This window comes from Neoarius graeffei, chromosome 11, assembly GCF_027579695.1.
Source record: "Neoarius graeffei isolate fNeoGra1 chromosome 11, fNeoGra1.pri, whole genome shotgun sequence".
Taxonomy (NCBI): Eukaryota; Metazoa; Chordata; class Actinopteri; order Siluriformes; family Ariidae; genus Neoarius; species Neoarius graeffei.
In genome coordinates, this window is record NC_083579.1 from 79956453 (window position 1) to 79979397 (window position 22945).

General features: G+C 47.2%; 1 protein-coding gene across 4 annotated transcripts in view; it reads right to left on the minus strand.

The window, feature by feature from the left end:
• Positions 1 to 22945, minus strand: part of rps6ka1 (ribosomal protein S6 kinase a, polypeptide 1) — a 195540-nt gene that overhangs the window by 40849 nt on the left and 131746 nt on the right. For all 4 annotated transcript variants that reach the window (XM_060934764.1, XM_060934765.1, XM_060934766.1 and 1 more), the window contains 2 exons: positions 16602 to 16718; positions 15487 to 15568 (listed from right to left, as the gene is read on the minus strand). In XM_060934764.1, the coding sequence (XP_060790747.1) occupies positions 15487 to 15568; positions 16602 to 16718 (199 nt within the window). The remainder of the gene's footprint in view (positions 1 to 15486; positions 15569 to 16601; positions 16719 to 22945) is intronic.

A 22945-nucleotide genomic window follows, 5' to 3' on the forward strand; every position in this document is an offset into this window, starting at 1 on the left:
AAAACGGTGTTCTCGCCGCTGCTTATCAGTGCTGTGGCGCACGGCGCCTATCCTTGTTAATATTCCCGACCACGGGTGTGTTCGCCCGGTCGTTTTTCATTACCGCCTGATTGTTTATTTTGGGCTACTTACTTGGGGTGTTCTCGCCCTATTTTTTAAGTTCCCTTCTGCCAGCCGGGTGTCATGGACCTATTCTCTCGCTGCGCCAACTGCCGGGTCCCCCTCGAACCGGAGGACGGCCACCGCGAGTGCCCCTCATGCCTGGGTATTGATCACCTGCGGCAGGGGCTGACGGACATGGCCTGCGCAGACTGCATGTGCCTGAGCGTGGCTGCGCGGACCGCCAGGCTGGCTCGGCTGGATCCTCCGTCTGACATCCCCCGGGCCTCGGGGGGACAGGACACGGTGTCGGCTGCAGCAGCGGGGCCCAGCAAGCGCCGTGGGCTCCCCCACACGTCTTCGCTTCTAAGGCGAAAAAGAAGTGCTCGGGCGATTTGGCTCAGAAGGTGGAGGTGATGTCCACCGAGCTGGAGGAGATGAAGGCCCTGCTGGCGAATCTTCAGCCTCCGCCACAGGGGGCAGTGTTCCCGCAGCCACCCCTTCTGCCTGGCAGCCGACTGTTCACCATCACCACCGCTTCTGTCACCGGCCGTTGATGCACGCGGCCTGGATGAACTGTCGATCCGGGCTTCGGAGAGCTTTGACTGCGGTGGGTCCGATGGTCACGACTCCACCTCTCCGGCCGGTTCCCAGGCCACCAGCCATGGCACCGTGGCAGCGTCGGAAGGCGGATGCTCACCCATCCAGCCAACGCTGAGGGCTGCATTGGCCCGTCTGGGGTTGGACACGCCCCGGTGGCCCAGCATCAGAGCGCTTTCTTCAGAGGTCCCGCATAGCCTTCCTCGTTGTCTGTTCCGCCCTCGGCCTCATACATCGAGGAGTTACAGAGGTGTTGGGCGGACCCTAGAGGCCTTCCCACCTCCCTAGTGACTGCAGGGCCCTGGCGGCAATGCAGGACACCCCTACCTACGGCCTCCAGCAGATGCCCAACATTGAGAAGCGGCTTTCATTCATTTAAATTAAAGCGGTGTTTCTCACCGCTGTTTATCAGCTCTGTGGCGCACGGCGCCTATCCTTGTTAATATTATCAACCGCTTGTTTTGTGTAGCCTTGTCTCCGGCCTGCTCACGGGCCGGCTGTCTTGTGTGTTGTATTCGTATTGTATTCGTATTGTTTGTTACTCCGTTAAGCTGAGCGCTCTCGCTCGGTGGAGTTAGCTGACTAGCCCTCCGAGGCGTGTCCTCGCTGCTGGAGGCCGGCTTGTTGTCGCTCAGGTAAGCGGTTTTCATTCATTTAAATTAAAGCGGTGTTTCTCGCCGCTGTTTATCAGTTCTGTAGCGCACGGCGCCATCCTTGTTAATATTCCCGACCACGGGTGTGTTCGCCCGGTCGTTTATTTTTTATTTCCGCCTGATAGTTTGTTTTGGGCTACTTACTTGGGGCATTCTCGCCCTATTTAAGTTCCCTTCTGCCAGCCAGGTGTCATGGACCCCCAGACGCTGGAGGGGACGAGCGCGGCATCACGGGAGCTGTGTGACGCGGCTCCAGGCCTTTGCCTACTCGTCGCGGGAACTGGGCCAGCTGATGTCATATCTCACCCTCGGCCGCCAGCAGATATGGCGGGCACAGTCCCCTCTGGCCGAGCCCGACCGGCGTGTGCTGCACTCTCTCCCTGTTGTCCCCGGGGAGCTGTTTGGCGAAGCCACTCAGCAAGCCCTGGATCGGAGTGCCCAGGTCATCTAGGCGTAACAGCAGTTCGCTGGCCCCCGCCAGGCCCACCTCCATGGCAATGCTGCCCAGTCCTTCAGGGGGCCCACACCGACTCTGTCTCGGCCACGCACCCGCCAGGAGACCAGACGGGTTGATGACTTTCGCCGCCCCACCACCTCCCGGACCCGCGGTGCCACCCCCTACACCCAGTCCGCTCCTCATCGCCCCCATGGTGACCGACGGGGGCGCTCTGGACGGCGCTGACATCAGCGCGCCGGCGGTCGGCCGCTTTTCCAGCGAACAGCTCCAAAGCTGGAGAGCGTTGACCCCTGGGTGCTGGTGACCCTCACCGAGGGTTACCGCATCCAGTTCTGCCGCCGTCCACCACGTTTCATGGGGTCAAACACACCACCGTGAGCCATCCGGGGAAGTCCCTCATTCTCCGGCAGGAAATCGCCACCCTCCTGGGGAAAGGAGCAGTCTCTCCCGTCGACAGGCAGAGACAGCAAGGTGGGTTCTACTCCAGGTATTTTCTGGTTCCGAAGGACGGCGGTATCCGCCCGATCCTCGACCTGAGGTCCCTCAATTCCCACTTGAGGACCATGAGATTCCGCATGCTGCGTACAGTGGATGTCTTACACCACATCCAGGCGGGCGACTGGTTTGTCACCTTCGACCTGAAAGACGCCTACTTCCATGCTCCCATTGTGCCACACCACAGGCAGTTCCTGTGGTTTGCCTTCGAGGGCCAGGCTTTCGAGTTCAATGTTCTGCCCTTTGGGATATCGCTGGCACCCCGTGTGTTCACCGGGTGTGCGGCAGCGGCATCGGCACCACTTCAGGCAAGGGGTTTGCGTGTCCTGCCTTACCTGGACGACTGGCTCGTCTGTTCACGGTCAGCAGCTCAGGCCCGCACCAACATCGCGACTGTGCTTTCGCATGTCGTAGAGCTGGGGCTCAGGGTGAATTACAAGAAGAGCTCGCTGGTGCCCAGCCAGGAGACGACTTTCTTGGGCATGCACCTGGATTCGAGGTCGTTGATGGTAACTCCCTCCCAGACCAGGATCCACAACATCCGCCTACTGCTTGGCCGCTTCGGACGGGGTAGGTCACTCGCCCTGAAGACCTTTCAGCGCCTGCTGGGCATGCTTACGGCAGCCTCCTCTCTGGTCCCGCTGGGACTCCTGGACTTACGCCGCTTCAGAGGTGGTTCAACGGTCTCCACCTCCACCCGGTGCTGCACGGGCACAGGCTCGTGAAGACGACGGATACTTTTTTTCAGGCTCCTCCGTCCATGGAGGAGGGCTTACCTTTCGCGGGGTGTTCCGCCGGCGGCTATCCCCTCCCGGAGGGAGGTCATCACCACGGATGCCCCCCTGGGAAGCTGGGGTGCAGTCTGGCAATGCCGGACCGTCAGAGGCTACTGGAGTCCAGGGCAGCGACAGCAGCACATCAACGTGCTGGAGCTACGGGCTGTGTTCCTCGGCCTACAGCACTTCCTCCCAGGCCTGACCGGCAGACACGTTCTGGTGCGGACGGACAACGCTACAGTAGTGTACTACATCAACCACCAGGGAGGCACAAAGTCCCTCCAGTGCTTGGAAGTGGCTGGCCAACTTCTGCGGTGGGCCCATCGACATCTCTTGAGCCTGCGTGCCATGTACTTGCCAGGCACTGCCAACAGGGCAGCGGATCTGCTGTCCCGCCAGGACCCCGATCCCGGGGAATGGAGACTCAACCCAGCGGTGGTTCTCGCCATCTGGGAACGTTTTGGCAGGGCAGAGGTGGACCTCTTTGCCTGCCAGGAGTCGACACACTGCCCTCTGTGGTTCAGCCTCCACGGCCCCAGTCCCCTGGGCCAGGATGCGCTGGCGCATGCTTGGCCGAGGCAACTGCTGTATGCCTCCCCCCCTCTGCTGCTGATCGTGCCAACCCTACACAGGGTTGCGATGGACCACCACGGGCTGCTGCTTGTCGCCCCCCCGGTGGCCGGGCCGAGTGTGGTTCCCAAGTTGCTGCAACTTCTGAACGGCGACCCCTGGTGCCTGCCAGTGAGGACGGACCTGCTATCACAGCTGGGAGGGCAGATCTGGCACCCGGATCCAGCCCGTCTGGAGCTCTGGGTATGGCCGCTGAAGGGCCGGACCCCCTGCGAGGTCCTTGTGAGCCGGCAGTGGTCAACACCATTGCAAGCTCTCGGGCACCCCCCACCAATGCCCTCTATGCCAACAGATGGAGGCTTTTCTCCAACTGGTGCTTAACTCGGGGGGAGGAGCCTACATGCTGCCCCCTGCCGACCATTCGACTGTTCCGCCAGTCTCTGCTTTGATAAGGGTCTTACCCCTGCCACCATCAAGGTCTATGCAGCTGCCATCTCTGCTCAGCATGCCAGAGTTGGGGGAAGGACCGTGGGGTCCCACGCCTTGGTGGCACGTTTCTTGAAGAGTGCTCTCCGGTTGAGACCCCCCCGACGGAGCCGGGTACCCACATGGGACCTTCACTTGGTGCTGCAGGCTCTCTGCGACGCACCGTTTTGAGCCCCTGCTCACGGCAGACATTTCATGGCTCTCCCTGAAGACTGCCTTTCTTCTGGCCATTACATCAACGAGGCGCGTCGGGGAACTACACACGTTGTCAGTCAGTGGGGAGTGCCTGCAGTGGCACTCCGGCGACAGTGGGGTCACCCTGCGGCCTAAACCCCTCTTTCCTCCCGAAGACCCTCTCTGCTACCTTCGTCAACCGGCCCCTTAGCCTTGCGGCGTTCGAGGCGGGCCATGGTGAGAGGTCGGAACTTTTGTGCTCAGTTCGCGCCCTCAGGGTGTACGTGTCCCGTACAGAGGGCTTCCGTAGGAGCGACGCCCTGTTTCTGTGCCACACAGGGCCGAGGAAGGGTCTGGCGCTCTCTAAGCAGAGGCTATCCAAATGGATAGTCGAGGCCATATTACATGCCTACAGGCACAGTGGCTCCCCGATTCCTCCGGCTGTCAGGGCGCACTCTGCACGGGGCGTGGTGGCCTCATGGGCATCACTGAAGGGCGTGCCCCTTTCAGACATACGCAGCACAGCCTCCTGGGCTTCCAGCTGCACCTTCACCAGGTTTTACCGTCTTAATGTCGTCCCACATAATCCTGTGGCGACGGCTGTCATTCCAGGCCCGTCGCAGCAGCACTGAGTACGGGTAGGCACTCCTCATGACCTGGTTGGTATTAGTCATCCATGTGCTGAAAGCACCGCCTCTGGCGGTCAGGAGAAACGAAATAGAACGAGGGTTATGTATATAACCGCGGTTCTATGAGTTTCGGATGACCGCCAGAGCTTGGCAGTCACTCGGAGTGTACACGAGAAGATTTGCCAAGAGGTCACTTCCTGGGTTTACCGGTCCTTTATGCTGGGGTCACGGGGTGACGTCACCCAGGTCACACGTGACTTTGTTGTTACTATTACTCGACCTGCACGTTCGTGTGATGGATATCCATGTGCTGAAAGCACCGCCTCTGGCGGTCATCCGAAACTCATAGAACCGCGGTTATATACATAACCCTCGTTTTAGAGTCCACTGTTATGCACTGAAGTTCAAAAGTAGAAAATGTCTCTACAGGAAGCGACTGGGGCGGCACGGTGGTGTAATGGTTAGCGCTGTCGCCTCACAGCAAGAAGGTCCGAGTTTGAGCCCCGTGGCCGGCGAGGGCCTTTCTGTGTGGAGTTTGCATGTTCTCCCCGTGTCTGCGTGGGTTTCCTCCGGGTGCTCCGGTTTCCCCCACAGTCCAAAGACATGCAGGTTAGGTTAACTGGTGACTCTAAATTGACCGTAGGTGTGAATGTGAGTGTGAATGGTTGTCTGTGTCTATGTGTCAGCCCTGTGATGACCTGGCGACTTGTCCAGGGTGTACCCCGCCTTTCGCCCGTAGTCAGCTGGGATAGGCTCCAGCTTGCCTGCGACCCTGTAGAAGGATAAAGCGGCTACAGATAATGAGATGAGAGGAAGCGACTATTTTGAAGACATTTTTGTAAACAAGAGCTACTCCGCCTCCTCTTCCAATGCGCCTTGGAGTGCTAATGAAGGAACAGTTTGTAGGGCACAGTTCACCAAAGGCAGAAGACTCACCAACTCCAGCAGTGATCCAGGTCTCAGTTAGGAACAGTAAGTCCAGATCATGACGGGAGAAAAAGTCATTCAGTATAAAAGTTTTGTTCACCACCGACCTGCTGTTGACTAGCGCAATCCTAGCCACAGAATGAGCCACGTCCTGAAGACAACGAGAGTATTCCAACTTACGAATGTTCCGGGGATTTACTCCACCACTGCAGATGCATGGCCTCGGTCGAGTAGAGCTGTCGAGCATAGAACGTGGCCTCGATCGAACTGGGCTGTCGTCAAGGTAGTCAGTGGAACAATGGAGACATGGCAAGAGCAATTCCGGTCCCACGAATGCCGGGTCAGGAAGAGATCATCCCACCCCGCGTGCCCTGGTTGTGAGAGGGCGGAACTCGCCCAGCTCCTGATCTTCACCCGAAAACCTCCGTGTTTGCCCCGGCGCTTGCGACGCCTCTTGCGGTGGACGGTGCAACAGGGAAGCCGGCGAATGCACTCTGTGGGAAGGTGACCAAACATATGATGATGCCAATTATGAGCGGCAGGACTACCACCGGTGAAAAGTTCTCGGGAGTCCTTAATATGTAGCAGTGTCTGGCGACCGTAAATCCAAAAAGCAGTGGAGTATTTCCAGTGCAGCAGGGAGAGGAGCAGGTACAGACAAAGCAACAATCGGACAGGTAAGAGCTCACGGAGCAGACGGTAGGCCGACAGACACACTGGCGCCATCTTGCAGAAACGAGGAAACAGTAAAATAAACACACGTTTGTGCACAGTGGTGTAGTGGTCAGCACCGTCACCTCACAGTAAGAAGGTTCTGGGTTCAAGCCCCGTGGCCGGCGAGGGCCTTTCTGTGTGGAGTTTGCATGTTCTCCCCGTGTCCGCGTGGGTTTCCTCCGGGTGCTCTGGTTTCCCCCCCACAGTCCAAAGACATGCAGGTTAGGTTAACATGGGGCTGCCTTGGGTTGAGTTTGGGCTGAAGTGCCCTTGAGTAAGGCACCGAACCCCCCCACTGCTCCCTGGTCACTGTAGTTTAGCTGCCCACTGCTCACCTGTGTGCGCGCATGCGTGTGTTCACTGCTTCAGATGGGTTAAACGCAGACAACGAATTTTACTGTGCTTGAGTGTTCATGTGACAAATAAAGGCTTCTTCTAATTTGAAATCTGATGGAGGGCTGTTCCAAAAATGCTAAACAGTGGTGTAGTGGTTAGCACGGTCGCCTCACAGCAAGAAGGTTCTGGGTTCGAGCCCCGTGGCCGGCGAGGGCCTTTCTGTGTGGAGTTTGCATCTTCTCCCTGTGTCCGTGTGGGTTTCCTCTGGGTGCTCCGGTTTCTCCCACAGTCCAAAGACATGCAGTTAGGTTAACGTGGGATGGCCTTGGGCTGAGGTGCCCTTGAGCGAGGTACCGAACCCCTGACTGCTCCCCGGGCGCTCTGGTGTGGCTGCCCACTGCTCTGAGTGAGTGTGCGTGCGCGTGTTCACTGCTTCAGATGGGTTAAATGCAGAGGATGAATTTCACTGTGCTTGAAGTGTGCATATGACAAATAAAGGTTTCTTCTTTTTTTTTTTAATATAGTATAACAGCACTTATTCTATCCACATTCACTGGATAGGAGCAATCGCATGCTCTGATTGGCTACTCTACTACTAGGATATCAGCTCATATACTGTGGGTAGAGAAAAACAAAATGGTGGTGCGTGTTGCTGAACCAACTGAGGACGAAATAAAAACTCCACTCGAAAAATACCAAAAAAAAGAAAAAAAGGGAATAAAAGTATTTGATGGTAAGAACGTATCTTTTTATTTTTCAAGAATTATCACATTTTTCACAAATTGCTCCTGTCATTTCGCCAGTTTGTTTACATTCTTCATCTTTAAGCATTAAAATTTGTTGAAATTTTTTTTTAGACTGGTTCAAAAGCTCAAAGAAGTTTGAAGATTACAGAACTGAAACGTGCAAGGAAGAATTACATAAATGTCTAAAGCTGTTCTATCCCTCGGCATGACAGCACTTTGTACAAAAAAACAACACTAAAGTCAATTCGTGCCGCCATCGATAGGTTTTTAAGAAGTCCGCCTGAGAAGAAAGGATTTTGTTAGACGTTTTGTATGAAGTTTTTATTTATCAAATTTTCAAAAAATAAAAATACTCCGTTTCTCAAAAATCCAGTGAATGTGGATAGAATAAAACAGTTATTCCACTCAATCTCATCACACATGGATTATAGACAACTTGGTGCTACGCGCCTCGTTGGCCATCAGCTTATGTACGACTCGATTTCGTGGAATAACTGTTACTCAATATTCATGTCTTGTTTATCAAACTGTTGTATAAAAGTAATATCACACTCAAGATTGTGCTGTTGTACTTGATATCAACATGGCTGTGAATAGTTACGGCATGAGGCTGCAGCGACCCAATCACAGCCATGCTGATATTCAGGTCAACAGCATGACCTTAAAGATGATACTGCTCCCCAATCACAGGTCTCCCTGATCACATGACCACTACCAATCAGGGAGCGCGAAGGCTCATGTGCTTCCTCTGAGGCATGCAACACCAGCTGACTGCATCTTCTCAAACTTGTGCAAAGCTAGGGTGTGGTGTAACACACTCGGAGGAAAGTGCTATCCACCCCACATCCATATGCATGAGCTCACACATGCCCAAAATTGGCTAGCGTTGCAGTAATTGACAGGGGAGAGCGATTAAGCCACGCCTCCCTTCCCGAGAGCACAGGCCAGTTTTGCTCCCTTGGGCTCCCAGTCACATGTGGCTGTGGCATCATCAGGATTTGAACCAATGATCTCCGGATAAGATGAACGCCAAATATTGCTTTTATATACATACACAAAGTCAAAAGTTTGTGCATCCCTACTCATTCATAGGGTTTTCTGTATTTTGTCTATTTTCTACATTGACATCAACACTTTGAAATAACATCTGGAATTATGTAATAAACAAAAAAAGGTGTTAAAAAAAAAAAACACCCTTCAGTGTATCCAGCGTTTCCCTTGATGACGCTTTGCACACTATTGGCATCATCTTAACCAGCTTCATGAGGTCGTTACCTGGAATGCTTTTCAATTAACAGCTGTGCCTAGTCAAAAGTTAATTAGTGCAATTTCTTGCCTTCTTAATGTGTTTGAGATTAAACAGTAAATAGGAAAAAAATTAAAATACAGTAAATAGCCCTATTCAACAGCACAACTGCAGTAATCCATGTTATGTTAAGAACTGAACAACTAAGTAAAGAGAAACATCCATCAATACTTTAAGACATGAAGGTCAGTCAATCTAGAAAGCTGCAAGAACTTTGAACACATCTTTAAGTGCAGCTGTAAAAGCCATCAAACCCTCTGAGAAACTGGCTTTCATAAGGACCATCCCAGGAAAGGAAGACCAAGACTTCCCTCCAGAGGACAAGTTCATTAGGAGTTCCCAGCCTCAGAATTCGCCAATTAACAGCACCTCAGATTAGAGCCTACATGAACACTTCACAGAGTTCAAGCAGCAGACACATCTCAACATCAACTGTTCAGAGGAGACTGTGTGAATCAGGCCTTCATGGTCAAATCGCTGAAAAGAAACTGTGACTGAGGGAGACCAAGAAGAAGAAGAGAATTGCTTGGGCCAAGAAACATAAGGCCATTTGACCAGTGGAAATCTATACTTTGGTCTGATGAGTCCAAATTTGAGATTTTTGGTTCCATCAGTTGTGTCTTTGTGAGATGCAGAAAAGGGGAATGGATGTATCTGCATGTGTGGTTCCCACTGTGAAGCTTGGCAGAGGTGGTGTGATGGTGTCAAAGTGCTTTGCTGGTGACTCTGTTGGCAATTTATTCAAACCTGAAGACACATTTAACCCACATCACTACCACAGCATTCTGCAGCGACATGCCATCCCATCGGTTTTATGCTTAGAGGGACCATCATTAGTTTTTCAACAGGACAATGACCCAAAACACACCTCCAGGCTGTGTACGGGTTGTTTAACCCAGAAGGAGAGTGAAGCAGCACTGCATCAGATGACCTGACCTCCACAATCACTCAACCCAAACCTAGGTGAGATGGTTTGGGGTGAACTGGACCGCCGAGTGAAAGAAAAGCAGCCAACAAGAGCTCAACATGCATGGGAACTCCTTCAAGATTGTTGAAAAAGCGTGCCAGGTGACGACCTCATGAAGCTGGTTAAGAGAAAGCCAAGAGTGTGCAAAACGTCATCAAGGTAAACGCTGGCTACTATGAAGAATCTAAAATATAACTAGATCTTATTTACTCAAATCCTTTCATGATTCAGTGAAGCGTTTCATGATTTGTAGTACTAGAACATTTAGAAAGAATTTCTACTGTTGGGGAAATAATAAAAACCAGAACGTCAAGGGCATAGTGGATCATCTGGACTTCCATCAAAACAACCATAATGACCAAAACATCATGCAGAACTGAAATGTGACGATGTGAGAGAGGACCAACAGGAACATCAACAAAGGACTAAATTTTGTTTCCCGAGGGAAGATCGACCCAAAACATCGATCAGAACTGAATTCGCATGGTAAATGAGAGAGGAGATACAATTCTAGTCAGAGGATAATGTGTTAAGTGACCTAATGACTAATTTGTTAGAAAAAAAATGACAATACAATGACCGAGTGTTGTACAGAAGGTCGAGTTCTTTCAAATAAAACAATCAGAACTGAGATCCAGTGAGAACTGATGGAGGCAGGAGACACGATTTAACTGAAAATAAACAAAAGTTGTACACAAATTGTTTACAACAGGAAAATCAACAAACACATGACCACGTTTTGTTCTTCAAGAGAAGATCGACCCAAAACATCAACCAGAACTGGAATTGGATGGGAAATCAGAGAGGAGATACAATTCTAGTGAGAGGCCTGGAAAATTTGGCCTAATTAGTAACTCGTTAGCAAAAAACTTGACAAAACAACGACCAAGCTTTGTGCAGAATGAGAAGTTCTTTCAAACAAACCAATCATAACGAAAATCCATGGAGAACTGACGGAGGAGATGCGATTTAACCGAATTGTGGATGACGGACGCCACGGACATGGCCTTATGGACGGATGAGCTAATAAAAGTGGACACCAACTGGAACTGTTACAAACTCGCCTGGAAAAGGACCCACGTTTATTTTTCCCCCACGTACCGTGAGGATGAGGGTAAGAAAGGGAAAAAAAATCCCCAGAACTAGAAACAAAAATAAAGAAAAAGCATGTGCACACTGTTTTGGTAAAATACATTTCTTTTTTTTGGCTCTCTACCAGAAGTCAGCCAGTCACACACACACTGGGTTTTTCCAGACGTCTGTATGTTTATCAGAGAAATAACTGTTCCGTCACCAGCGCTACCTTCTCACTAGTTAACATCCAGCCCCCTGAAGTGATTTTGTCCCCGATACCGTTTCACGGTTTCTAGTTCTGAGTAACAGTAATGGAGTTATTATTCAGAGTGAACGCTGTAACACAGGGTGTTGCTGCAGACTGAAAAAAAAAAACTCTCTTTATAAGCGTTCTCTTGCTACAAATCATGAAAAGCTTCAATGAATCATGACAGGATTGGATTGAACACGATCGAGTTTGCAGTCATGTGTGCAGGAAGAGGGAGATGGACACGGCCAGGAATTGGTTTTTAGCAAAGTGACAAAAATCAAGTTCGTCATTTCAGTTTACTGAACTTAAACGGCCAAACCAAATGAGGCACGAGTGATGGATAGCTACAGAAACTAGCAGTGTATTTAACTGACTGGAACAGTAAGCAGAAGAGGGAATATAATTTGAACTTTCATCGTTTTTACACATTTGAAGAAAATGAAATTTATATATGAAAGTCCAGGTTTTACTTTAAAGTAGCTTAACATCTTTTTTAAAAAAAAAAAACCTATTAGCCCACTCCATGCAGTAAAGGGCTTTGAATAAATACATCATATTTTTTAAATTCATTATATAGACGTGAGTGTTTTAGTGTGAAATACGCCAGTTGTATTTTACAGCTGAGCTCCATCCGGGACATGGAGAACCAAAACCATGACGCAAATCTCTATCTGTCACTTGTGAGGAAATTGATGAATTGTTTTGATAAATTTGGGGACTTTTTGTTTGTGAATGTGTCGATACAATAAAAAGAAAATCACATGTTGACTCGAAGACATGACATTTATCTTCTCGTGTTGAAAAACACATTTTTCAAATGAAATACATCACGGATCTGAGTGACATTTAAATAATATTCCATTCAGCGAGCATGATACTGAACGAGTCAGAGACGAGTAGCTGAATGGAATATATCTGATAGACCACGACAAAAGCCAGACAATATTATTATTATAATACATACACATTCCTTTCGTGTGTTCAACGTGTCTTTCTCTTTCAAAATTCTCTCAAAATCTTCCGTATTTAAAGGTCCCATGGCATGGTGGTTTGTTGATGCTTTAAACGGGCTCGTGGAGGTTTCCGGATGTTATATCCGCAGCCTTTCTAGAAATGAACCCTCGGCACGTAAATATAGCCTCCTGGGAGAAAGCCCCATTTCATTGCTATTTCCAGTGCGTCGTTTTGCTAATGAGAAGCAGGAGGCGGGGAAGGGTAGAGGGTGGGGGCGGGCCATGGGGGGAGGGGGAGGGGCTTGACCAAGCTGCGCGCACACATACTCGCTGCTATCAGCGCCTGTAGCCACGCTGCTAAGACAAAACCCCGTTCTCCCTCGGACTCCTTTCGTAAACTCAACGTGACACAGAGAACAGAGAGTGAGAGTGTTCAGAGTGGTAGTTTACGAACGTATAATACCCTAGGCTTGAACACGCACTCCATAACCAAAGAGGATAGAAGCAGCAACTACAGCAACATAGCGCTTATCCAACAGAAGACATGCATTGCGGAGCAATAGTCAAACATAAGCTCATAAGTTACAGTCAATTTCCAGACTAAACTCAGTTTAACAGAGCATGCTGCATGCTCTTTAGTTTTGTAGCGCAGATTACCTGGCTAACTGCAGGAAGCGGTTAGCTGCACAGCTAATGTAGCCATTGCTAGGCTAACGCACCGATTTTAAAACACGGCAAAACGACCAGTTATACACTTACTTGTTCGGTGTTTGTTGCTGATGCGGCAGGGATGCTTGGTACGGACCCAGGCTTCAGTGACAGTTGATGTGCAAAACCTGCCCTGTACTGTCCCAAGTCGTGGAAACATTCCTCAGGAAAATGCTTCCGACAAACATACACCGTCTTAGGTAGACTCGACGGCGTATTATTGGAGTAAATAAAATGAAGCCACTGCGTCTTCAGGGGCTCTCCCGTCGGCAGTAAAAACAGACTCTTTTCTGTGTTGTCACATCCATGTACAGCGCAATTTCCATGTTTCGCTCGCTTAGGTGATGCCATGTTGTTGTGTCCTCTATGGTCTCCTCACTACAACTGGGCGGGGCAATCCATACAGTGGGTGGGAATCCAGAGGGGGGGCGTGGGGATCATCTCCCTTGCTGACGTAGTAAACGGAAGAGTTTATCAACGCGCCGTTTTGACGCGCCATTCTCAAATGTTGGGCATAGTTTGGTTTACACATTATGAAATTTCTAGCCACTGGGGTGACTTAAGAAGGTCAGAGGAACTCATTTTAACGTTAAAAAACCTCAGAAAGTGAAAATTTCATGCCATGGGACCTTTAACGACGCAAACCTGGCGGCCATGTTTCTTTACAAACTCACTCGCTAGCGTGGAAGTTTTATGTCTCTGACGTGTGACGTCATGTCTTGACAACCGTGCAATATCGTAAACCATATTCAATGCTCATTCTCCACTGGGTAGAGTGACATACAGTAATACACGTAGGATAAGCGATATGCTGACAATATCGCATGCTATTAAACCAAATGAATGAAACCCGCTAGAAGGGAATAGAAGACGTTTTTATTCCATCGAAAAAGTGTCCCGTATGGATAATTCCCAATATTTCACTCCAGTGTTTTCCCGCTGACTAGACGTGCGTTGTCAAAATGGTGAACCGGTTCAAAATTAAATTTCTTTTGATTAACTTTTGTGTGTGTGGAGGTGTCCATATAATATAAAGAACATTACACAGTTGCATGAAGATGTGAAGTTTATGTTCATGTTGAAAATATTTTTTACTCGTTCACTTCACTCGCGTGTGAATATGTTCACCACTCGAATATAAACTTCATATTTTCACGTAACCGTGTAACATTCTCTATGTAATTATACAGTACCAGTCAAAAGTTTGTACACCCCTACTCGACTCATTCATAGGATTTTCTGTATTTTGACTGTTTTCTACGTTGTAGAACAAAACTGAAGACATCAGCGCTATAAAACACTATGGAATTTCCCTTGATGACGCTTTACACACTATCGTCATTATCTTAATCAGCTTCATGAGGTCGTCACCTGGAATACTTTTCAATAAACAGCTGTGTCTCGTCAAAAGGTAATTAGTGGACGAGTTTCTTACCTTCTTCATGCGTTTGAGATCAAACAATAAATAATAAAAATACAGTAAAAATATTCCTATTCAACACCTCAACTGTAGTAATCCACATTACGTCAAGAACCGAACAACTAAGTAAAGAGAAACGACATCCATCATTACTTTAAGAGATGATGTGACTTAATTAATTAAAAAAAAAAGAACACTGAATTAAAAGGTGCATCTAAACTTTTGTCTGGTTCTGTATACACAGTATTATCTTTAAATTATGCACTAAAAGTCCAATTAATTAGAAATGAATGAACACAGCACGTATAGTAAATGATATATCGCATATAATTAGATAACTGTCAAAATCTGAGTCACATCAAATATAAACAGATAAACAAAAAGTATATGAAGTGCATGAAGTATCTTTACTTTAGAGGGGCAAGAAAAGGAAAATCGAGTGAGGTGTAAAAATCAGTGACAAAATTAGCTGTGGATAATTAAACAGAATGATAGAAGTCTATAATAAAATGATATGGCGTACTGTACTGGGGTTTTTTTCCCCTGAAGGTCGCAGTGTGTTCAGTGTTTTCATCTGCTGCAGTTTCTACGAAACTATCAACACACAGTGAAGCATTAAACTTTATTACTGAAAAGCAGAAAATGTTCTCAGTCACTGGAAGTTAAACGCCCGTCCGTCCATCCGTCCGTGTGCGCGCGCGCGTGTGTGTGTGTGTGTGTGTGTGGGCAGAGCTGCAGCTGAACCACATGTGCTGAGTGCAATGAGCAAAGAAGCAGGAACGAGTGAAAGAACAATCTTGCAAGCAACAGAAAGAAGAAAAGAAAAATTAATGAAGAAAACAAAGAGGAAAACAGATGAAGAATGAGGTTAAGGAGGTTCAGTGCTCACTGCAGAGACCAAAACCGCACACATGGTTAACCACTACTTACTTTTAAGTAAACAACCTGAAGACGTGAATGCAGTTACAGCCCTCACTGAACATCCTTGCACAGAGGGTGTGTGTGTGTGTGTGTGTGTACAGGGAAGTGTCAGTGTCTGCATATGCACGTGTTGTGTTTGTGTGTTTCAGTGTGGGAAAATGTTTCATCAGAAGCAAGTGTGTGTGTGTGTGTGTGTGTGTGTGTGTGTGCCATGCATGTGTGTACCTTTAAGTGTTGCCTTCTTGAGAACCTTCATGGCATAGAGCTGATTATTGTCAGGTGGGGTCACCTTCCGCACCAGAAACACCTGAAACAATTCAGTAAAGGCTTTTTTAAAATTTCCTCCAGAAGGAAAGAAAGAAAGACCAGAGCGTCAGCGATGCAGTAGCTCACACAGCCGTACCATGAGAAACCACTCGTTTATAATTTGCTCAGTTGTTCTTCATGAGAACAATCAATCAAAATCCATCGAGAACTCAGGGAGGAGGAGTGATTTTTGTGAACTGTGGACATCCGGACAGACGGACGCCGCGTGATGGCAACAGCTCATCGCCCTACAGCCACTGAGCTAAAAAAGAGAAAGGTGATACCATCTTCATTCTCTCTCTCAATCATGTCCATCAACACGCTACTGAACTGGACTTTTTACAATCTTCAGCTGTCCGGTTGGGGTGAGCCCGTCCCCACTGTCTGCTCCTGTTCTTGGTGGACAGATGTGGAACCTGATGTTCTCTTCTGCTGTTGTAACCCTTATGTTCTGCTGTGCTCTACATTCTTTTCTCTTCATTGTGGTTGTAGAGAGTTACTATAGCCTTCCTGTCAGCTTGAACTGGTCTCACTGTTCTCCTCTAATCTCTGAGCATCAAGGCGTTTCCACCTACAGATGTGCCACTCACTGGGCGGTGTGTGTGTGTGTGTGTGTGTGTGTGTGTGTGTGTGTGTGTGTGTGTGTTAGAACTCTAGAGAATGTAACGTGTGAAAATGAGATCAGCAGTTTCTGAAATACTCAAAACAGCCCAGCTGGCACCAACAGCCCAGCCATGATCAAGCAGATGTTTAAAACTAACATTAACTGAAGCTCTTGACCCGTATCTGTATGATATTACATGTTGTGCTGCTAATGTGTGATTGGCTGATTGGATAATTGCATAAAATGCAGAGGTGTAAAGGTGTTAAATAATAAAAAAAACAACAACACAAACTGCTTTGTGACAGTTTCTAGTGCATCACAGATCATCGCAGAGGTTAGCGTTAGAATGTGTGTGCTCTCTGCAAACATAATACAGCAGGGTTACAAGTGTGTGTGAGTGAGATCTCCATGTATCCGTGTGTCTGCTCACCTTTCCGAAGGAGCCCTGTCCCAGCACCTTGAGCAGCTCGAACTGCGAGGGGTCCGCCTTCTCCGAGCCCTCCTTGACCACGTGTGTGATGTTGATCTCTTTGATGACATCATCTTCCTGCGACAGAAAGCAGAAAATCTCTATGGTTGTGCTTGAAACAGAAGGCTGCTGCCTCGTTGCCTTGCTCCTGTAACAGACCGGTGTCTCAGAAAGCAGGACTTTAGACTCGAGGGACCTTATAAGGACGTTCCGTCCGATCTACTTCTTAAGATAGCAGTTACGGCAACGTGTGACATCAGCACGCCGTGTAACTAAACCAAAGAGTGAGCTCGTTGACAATCCGATGTCTCTCAAATCATATCAAATTAGTTTGTTTACAGTCACAGTGTTGTGAGATCCGGTAGGATAATGTTTATTTCTTGGTGACTTATCAAAAACCTAAACCAAAAAAAAAAAAAAAAAAATATCCAGAGAATGTGGATAGAATAAAACAATGATTCCGCTCAATCTCATCGTACATGGATTATAGACGACTCAGTGCTACGTGCCTCGTCCGCTATCAGCTCGCGTACGACTCGATTTTGTGGAATAGTTTAACTATCAGCAAGGAGCTCTTGTAAACTTGTATTGGACTGCAGTTATCCAAACGCATGTTCTCAGCCACGTACCCATTTAAAAACAAACATTCAACATATTTTCCAGGTTATTTGTATTAGCGAGGGGGGGACACAAACATTTGCACCATTAATAGTTCTAGCCTCCATTTTCCTGTCACTGATAAAGCTCTTTGGAGCTCAAAAACAAAAAACCACCGACTCCACGCTGTGTGCTTGTTCCAAACGTTCGCCTTCAAGTCCACACTGGACCACTGACCGTGATAATAAGGTTGATTCTAATCAGTTGGTGGAGATGCTGATAGTGATGGAGATCCAGACATAACGAGTTGCTTTGAATTACAGCCACTGTGTGTACGGTACGTGTGTTTGGAGATCTGCAGCTGGTTTCTCAACACACTTATCTTTCATTGAGTAATAATTTGTTTTGACTTGGGCTGTGTCCGAAATCACTCACTCGTTCACTACTCCCTACTCACTATCTAGGGAATTCTATATAGAGGACTATACGATGAGCTCACTGGTAAAATGTACAGTATAAACACTTCCGGACACTAAATAACGCCGTTATTTACGTCATTACTGTCGCACAATGAAAACATGCCGGATCAGTCGGCTGGTGGGTTTTCAAAATAATAAACACACGCATGTGTTTTTGTGATGAATCCATATTTATACTGCGCACATTTCACACATTAATAAATACAAAAGTACTGCGTGTCTGCTGCATCTTTCACTTCTTTTAACTCAAGGCTGAATCCTTTCTTTCTTCTTTGCCGCTGCGTTTTATTAAATCAAACTTGAGGCTTTTGATTAATTCCTCGCTCTGCACTCTAACTTTTATTCTTGTATTTTATGTCTTTTTCTATTTTAGCTTTTTTTCTATTCTCTTACTATTTTTAATTGGACTTGAACGTCCGTTTATAACGTGTTTCTTCCTCCGTCCGTTCACCCCAACACGCTTTTCTTTCAGCACAACCGCAGTGCATGATGGGATATATTGCTTGGTTAGCGACCATCGGTTGTTCACTACTTTTCACAGTGCATTGTGGGATACTATGAGTCCACTATACAGTATAGGGTGTAATAATTCTCACTGTACATTCGGATGGCGCTACAAAATGGTGACCTCACTATATTAGTCCACTATAGAGGGAGTAGTGAGTGATTTCAGACACAGGGTTTGACTCACATTTCTAAAAATTTTGCTTCGTTGGTTAATCAAGCAAACCCCCCCCCAGCCGTGTTTTATACACTGTACATTAGATTTCACAATCAACAAAGAGCAGAAAAAAGAGCAGCGGAACCACACCTCAGACAACGGTTATGGGAAACAAAACCCACCACCAGTTTACTGATATTAAAACCACAGCAGGAACTCGGAGCTCAAAATACATCACTGTGGAGAGAACAAATACACAACAGAACCACCAAAGAAACACAACCAAAGAAACAGAAGTAATGGACGAAATACAGTAATGAATCCAACGATGCCTCAGTGTTGTGCACGACTCATTTCTGATGCATTCCGAAGAAAAATCTCCTCTGATTCCCTCAATACTGGTGCCAATGCTGTTAACACACACACACGGCGCAATAATTTTATCCCAAAAATCCTGAGAGAATATCAATCAATAGGAAGTAAATAAATGAAAAGCAGCACGTTCCCAGCAGAGACCCCGGCCCTGCACTCAGCTTCTACTGCTTTAATAAAAACCCATGGGTCTTGATCTCACAGCTCAGCGCTCACACACAATCAGTGCAGAGAGAAAAAGAAATGCTTCAGAAGGAAAAGTGTTGCTTCACATCCTCCCCTTCAGTGAACTGTATTTGTGTTCAGGGTGATGGCCACTTCTGCTGAGAGAAAAAGAAAAAAAAAAGGGCAGAGTTTTCAGGGGTCTCCTGTCTCGCAGTGGAAACGGCACAAAACCATGAATGTTACTGGTGAACTGTACATGTTGGTACCTACAGTACTGCACACGATGCAGGAAAAGAATAAGGACAGAGTTGGATGTGTTTGGTTCTGCAGACGGACAGACAGATAAATAGACAGACAGAGAGAGCGAGATCGACACAGCTGTACATAGATAGACAGACAGACATAGATGGAAATAGACACAGATGGAGATAGACAGGCAAGCAGATATAGAGACAGATACAGATGTAAATAGACAGAGCGATACATACAGATGTAGAGAGACAGGAAGACAGATAGGCAGACAGACAGAGAGAGAGAGAGAGAGAGAGAGACAGACAGATAGTTGGACACAGATGTAGATATTTAACAGTTATTCCACGAAATTGAGTCGTACGAGCTGATAGTTGTCTGTAATCCATGTACGATGAGATTGAGTGGAATAACTATTTTATTTTATCCACGTTCACTGGATTTTGAGAAACGGAGCATTTTTATTTTTTGCAAATTCGATAAATAAAAACTTGATACAAAACCTGTGTGGCAGTGGGGGCGTGGTCAAGTGTCGGTCTGTGACCAGAGGGCGGAGTCAGGGAATCACTACACCTGAGGTGAATTAACCTGTGTGTGTCTTCCCAGCAACCGCGCCCTATATAAGGAGAGAGAGCAGAGGAAGTGAGCTCTCCCGAACCAGATGACTGATGTGTGTGTGTATGCATGTGGCTGGGAGAGTGTATGTTTGCGACTGTAACGTGCAAATAAAAAGAGTTTTTGGAACTCAGTTCTGGCCTGCCGTACTTCTGTGCTCCACCCACCCGCTCTGACCTCTACAGTGGTGCCGAAACCCGGGAGCCGAGCACAGAGGAGAACAGCCCCATGGAGTCCTCCACCTTCGCAGACCTGATCCACGCCCTCACCACGGCCCAACGGAGCCAGCACCAGGCGCTGCTCGCCCTCCGGAAGGAGCAAGAACAACGGTTCGAGGCCCTGGTGCTGGCGCAACAGGAAGACCGACAGGCGTTTCGGCACCACTGTAGAGGTCAGAGCGGGTGGGTGGAGCACAGAAGTACAGCAGGCCAGAACTGAGTTCCAAAAACTCTTTTTATTTGCACTTTACAGTCGCAAACATACACTCTCCCAGCCACACGCATACACACACACACACACACACACACACACACACACACACACACCAGTCATCTGGTTCGGGAGAGCTCACTTCCTCTGCTCTCTCCCTCCTTATATAGGGCGCGGTTGCTGGGAAGACACACAAACAGGTTAATTCACCTCAGGTGTAGTGATTCTGCCACTTACCTTCCCTGACTCCGCCCTCTGGTCACAGACCAACGCTTGACCACGCCCCCACTGCCACACACTGACAATCATTTCCGCTTCGAATGTAAACAAACCGGCGAAATCACAGGAGCAATTTGTGAAAAATGCGATATGATAATTCTTGAAGAATAATTTTTAAAAAAGATATATTCTTACAATCAAATATTTTTATTCCATATTTTATTGAGTTTTTTTTGTATTTTTTGGGGTTTTGTTTTCGAGTAGAGTTTTTATTTCATCCTCGGTTGGTTCAGCAACACGCGTTATATGAGCTGATAGCCTAGTAGTAGCCAATCAGAGCGCGCGATTGCTCATGTCCAGTGAACGTGGATAGAATAATATAAACAGACAGATAGGCAGACTCACAGAGATGGATATACAGATACATAGAGACAGATGTAGACAGACAGACAAGCCCATAAGCATCGTGATGGAATGAATCACTCACTGAAAACAACCACATTCACTGATCTCTCTCTGTCTCTCTCTCTCTCTCTCTCTCTCTGGATGTGCATTTGTACGATATCATCTGCAAAGCTGGACTTTTATGATGTTTTGACAGAACTGTGGGGTACGGCATGTTATTAATACACTATTAAAAATCTCTCAGAACCCCAAACAGAGTGTTTACCTCAGAAGAATTAAATATCCAAAGAGTCAGCTTTTCCCTGAAGCTGTTAAATGTTTTCACCAAGACGAGTTTCTTCTTTCTCAACCTCCAACTCATACTTCACACGTCATTCTGTTGGTTTAAAAAGTGCAGCTGTCAGACAGCTTTCAAAAGTTCAACCTCTCAGAAAAGCCTCCAAGTAAAGTGATGTCATGCTTTAAAAAAACAAAACAAAAAACAAACAAAAAAAAACCCCAGTACCGTACAACTGTCCAACATGGAGAGCTGGCGAAGAAAACGAGTGTTCCTTGTGACTTTCACCTCCAAAGCAAAAGCAAAGACAAGCAAACCTGCTGCCTGCCAGTTAGACCAAACGTTAATAAATAACTGAATCTTCATCATTCACTAATCTTCAGTGAGCACTTTATTCTGGTCAGGCGTGCTATGGATCTGGAACGTGTCTCGAGGATGTGGATGCCAGGAAAGAACTCATCCCCAGCTCCGAGGACACGGGAATGACATTACAGACAGTAACCTGAGCTCAGGATCGAACCCCAAAACCTGGAGATGAGTGACTGAGGCCCTGTCCACACGGCAACGGATTCAGGTGAATCTGATAAAATTGTTTATCGTTTCGGCCTGGCGTCCACACGGCACCGGTGTTTTGGGCGCCCCAAAACGAAATCTTTTGAGAACGGGTTCCAGAGTGAAAAAATCTGGTAACGGCACCGTTACGAAGTCGTCTGGATGAGTAGAACGGATTTGTTTACAATGACGTCACAACCACATGACTGTCAGTGCTTCACGCCGGGTAGAAGTGTAACGAACTCGATGCGAGTTGTCAACAAATCCTATAACTTGGTTCATGAAACGTGCTTACAAAATATTTTCACTGTGAATATTTATTGTGTAATGGTGCAGAGTGTGAGAGAGAGAGAGAGAGAGAGAGAGAGAGAGAGAGAGAGAGAAAATAGCCCTTAGGGCAGAGTCTTTAGTCCAAACACTGCGGAAGCAGTACCAAACCGCGCACCACCCGTGCGCTTTCCAAAAACAAAAACAATCCCACCAGCAAAAATAGGAAAAAAAAAAAAAAAAGGAGCGATCTCACCTCTTCAGATGTTGGTTTAAGTCCGACAATACATTCCTCAAAAAGGGCGTAGAAGAACAAAGTAATCCATCAACGTGTAGCATTCAATTTATTCCGGACCATTAAAGAATTCTGGAGGATATCAGAATGTTGGCGTACCGGCTTCCATCTACCCCCGTTCATTCCTCTTTCCGCGTCTTTCATTTTGCGCTACTGATTAATAATCAAAACTTTATGTGGCTGATGCTACAGAAGAAGGGGTTTATGCGCATGCGTCTACTTCTATTGTTCTGGTGTCTCCGATGGGACCGTCTTACAGCGCACGTAGAGGTGTGGCATGTGTATTGCATCGTTTTCAGAAAGCGTTGCGTTGAGTTAACCCATACTAATAATTAATCTCGAGGCTGATTAACTTTATTTCATTTTATTATTTTATTTCTACTATTGTTTAATTCTTATTTTTCTTCCCCAATTATTTTATGTAATTTTATTTTCTATTGTTTACTGTTTTGCTTTTACTTCTGTAAAGCACATTGAACTGACACTGTGTATGAAATGTGCTATAAATAAAGTTGCCTTGCCATATGAACCTGAAATTTTACTGATCCATTGCCCATGTGGACGCAATATTTAAAAAAAAAAAAAAAAAAATCTCATTGCCATTGTCGTGTGGATTAGGGCTGAACGATTTTAAGAAAAAATTGAATTGCGATTTTTCTGGCAGATATTGCAATTTCGATTTCAACCACGATTTTTTTTCTTTAAACCGAATTTCAGTGCAAA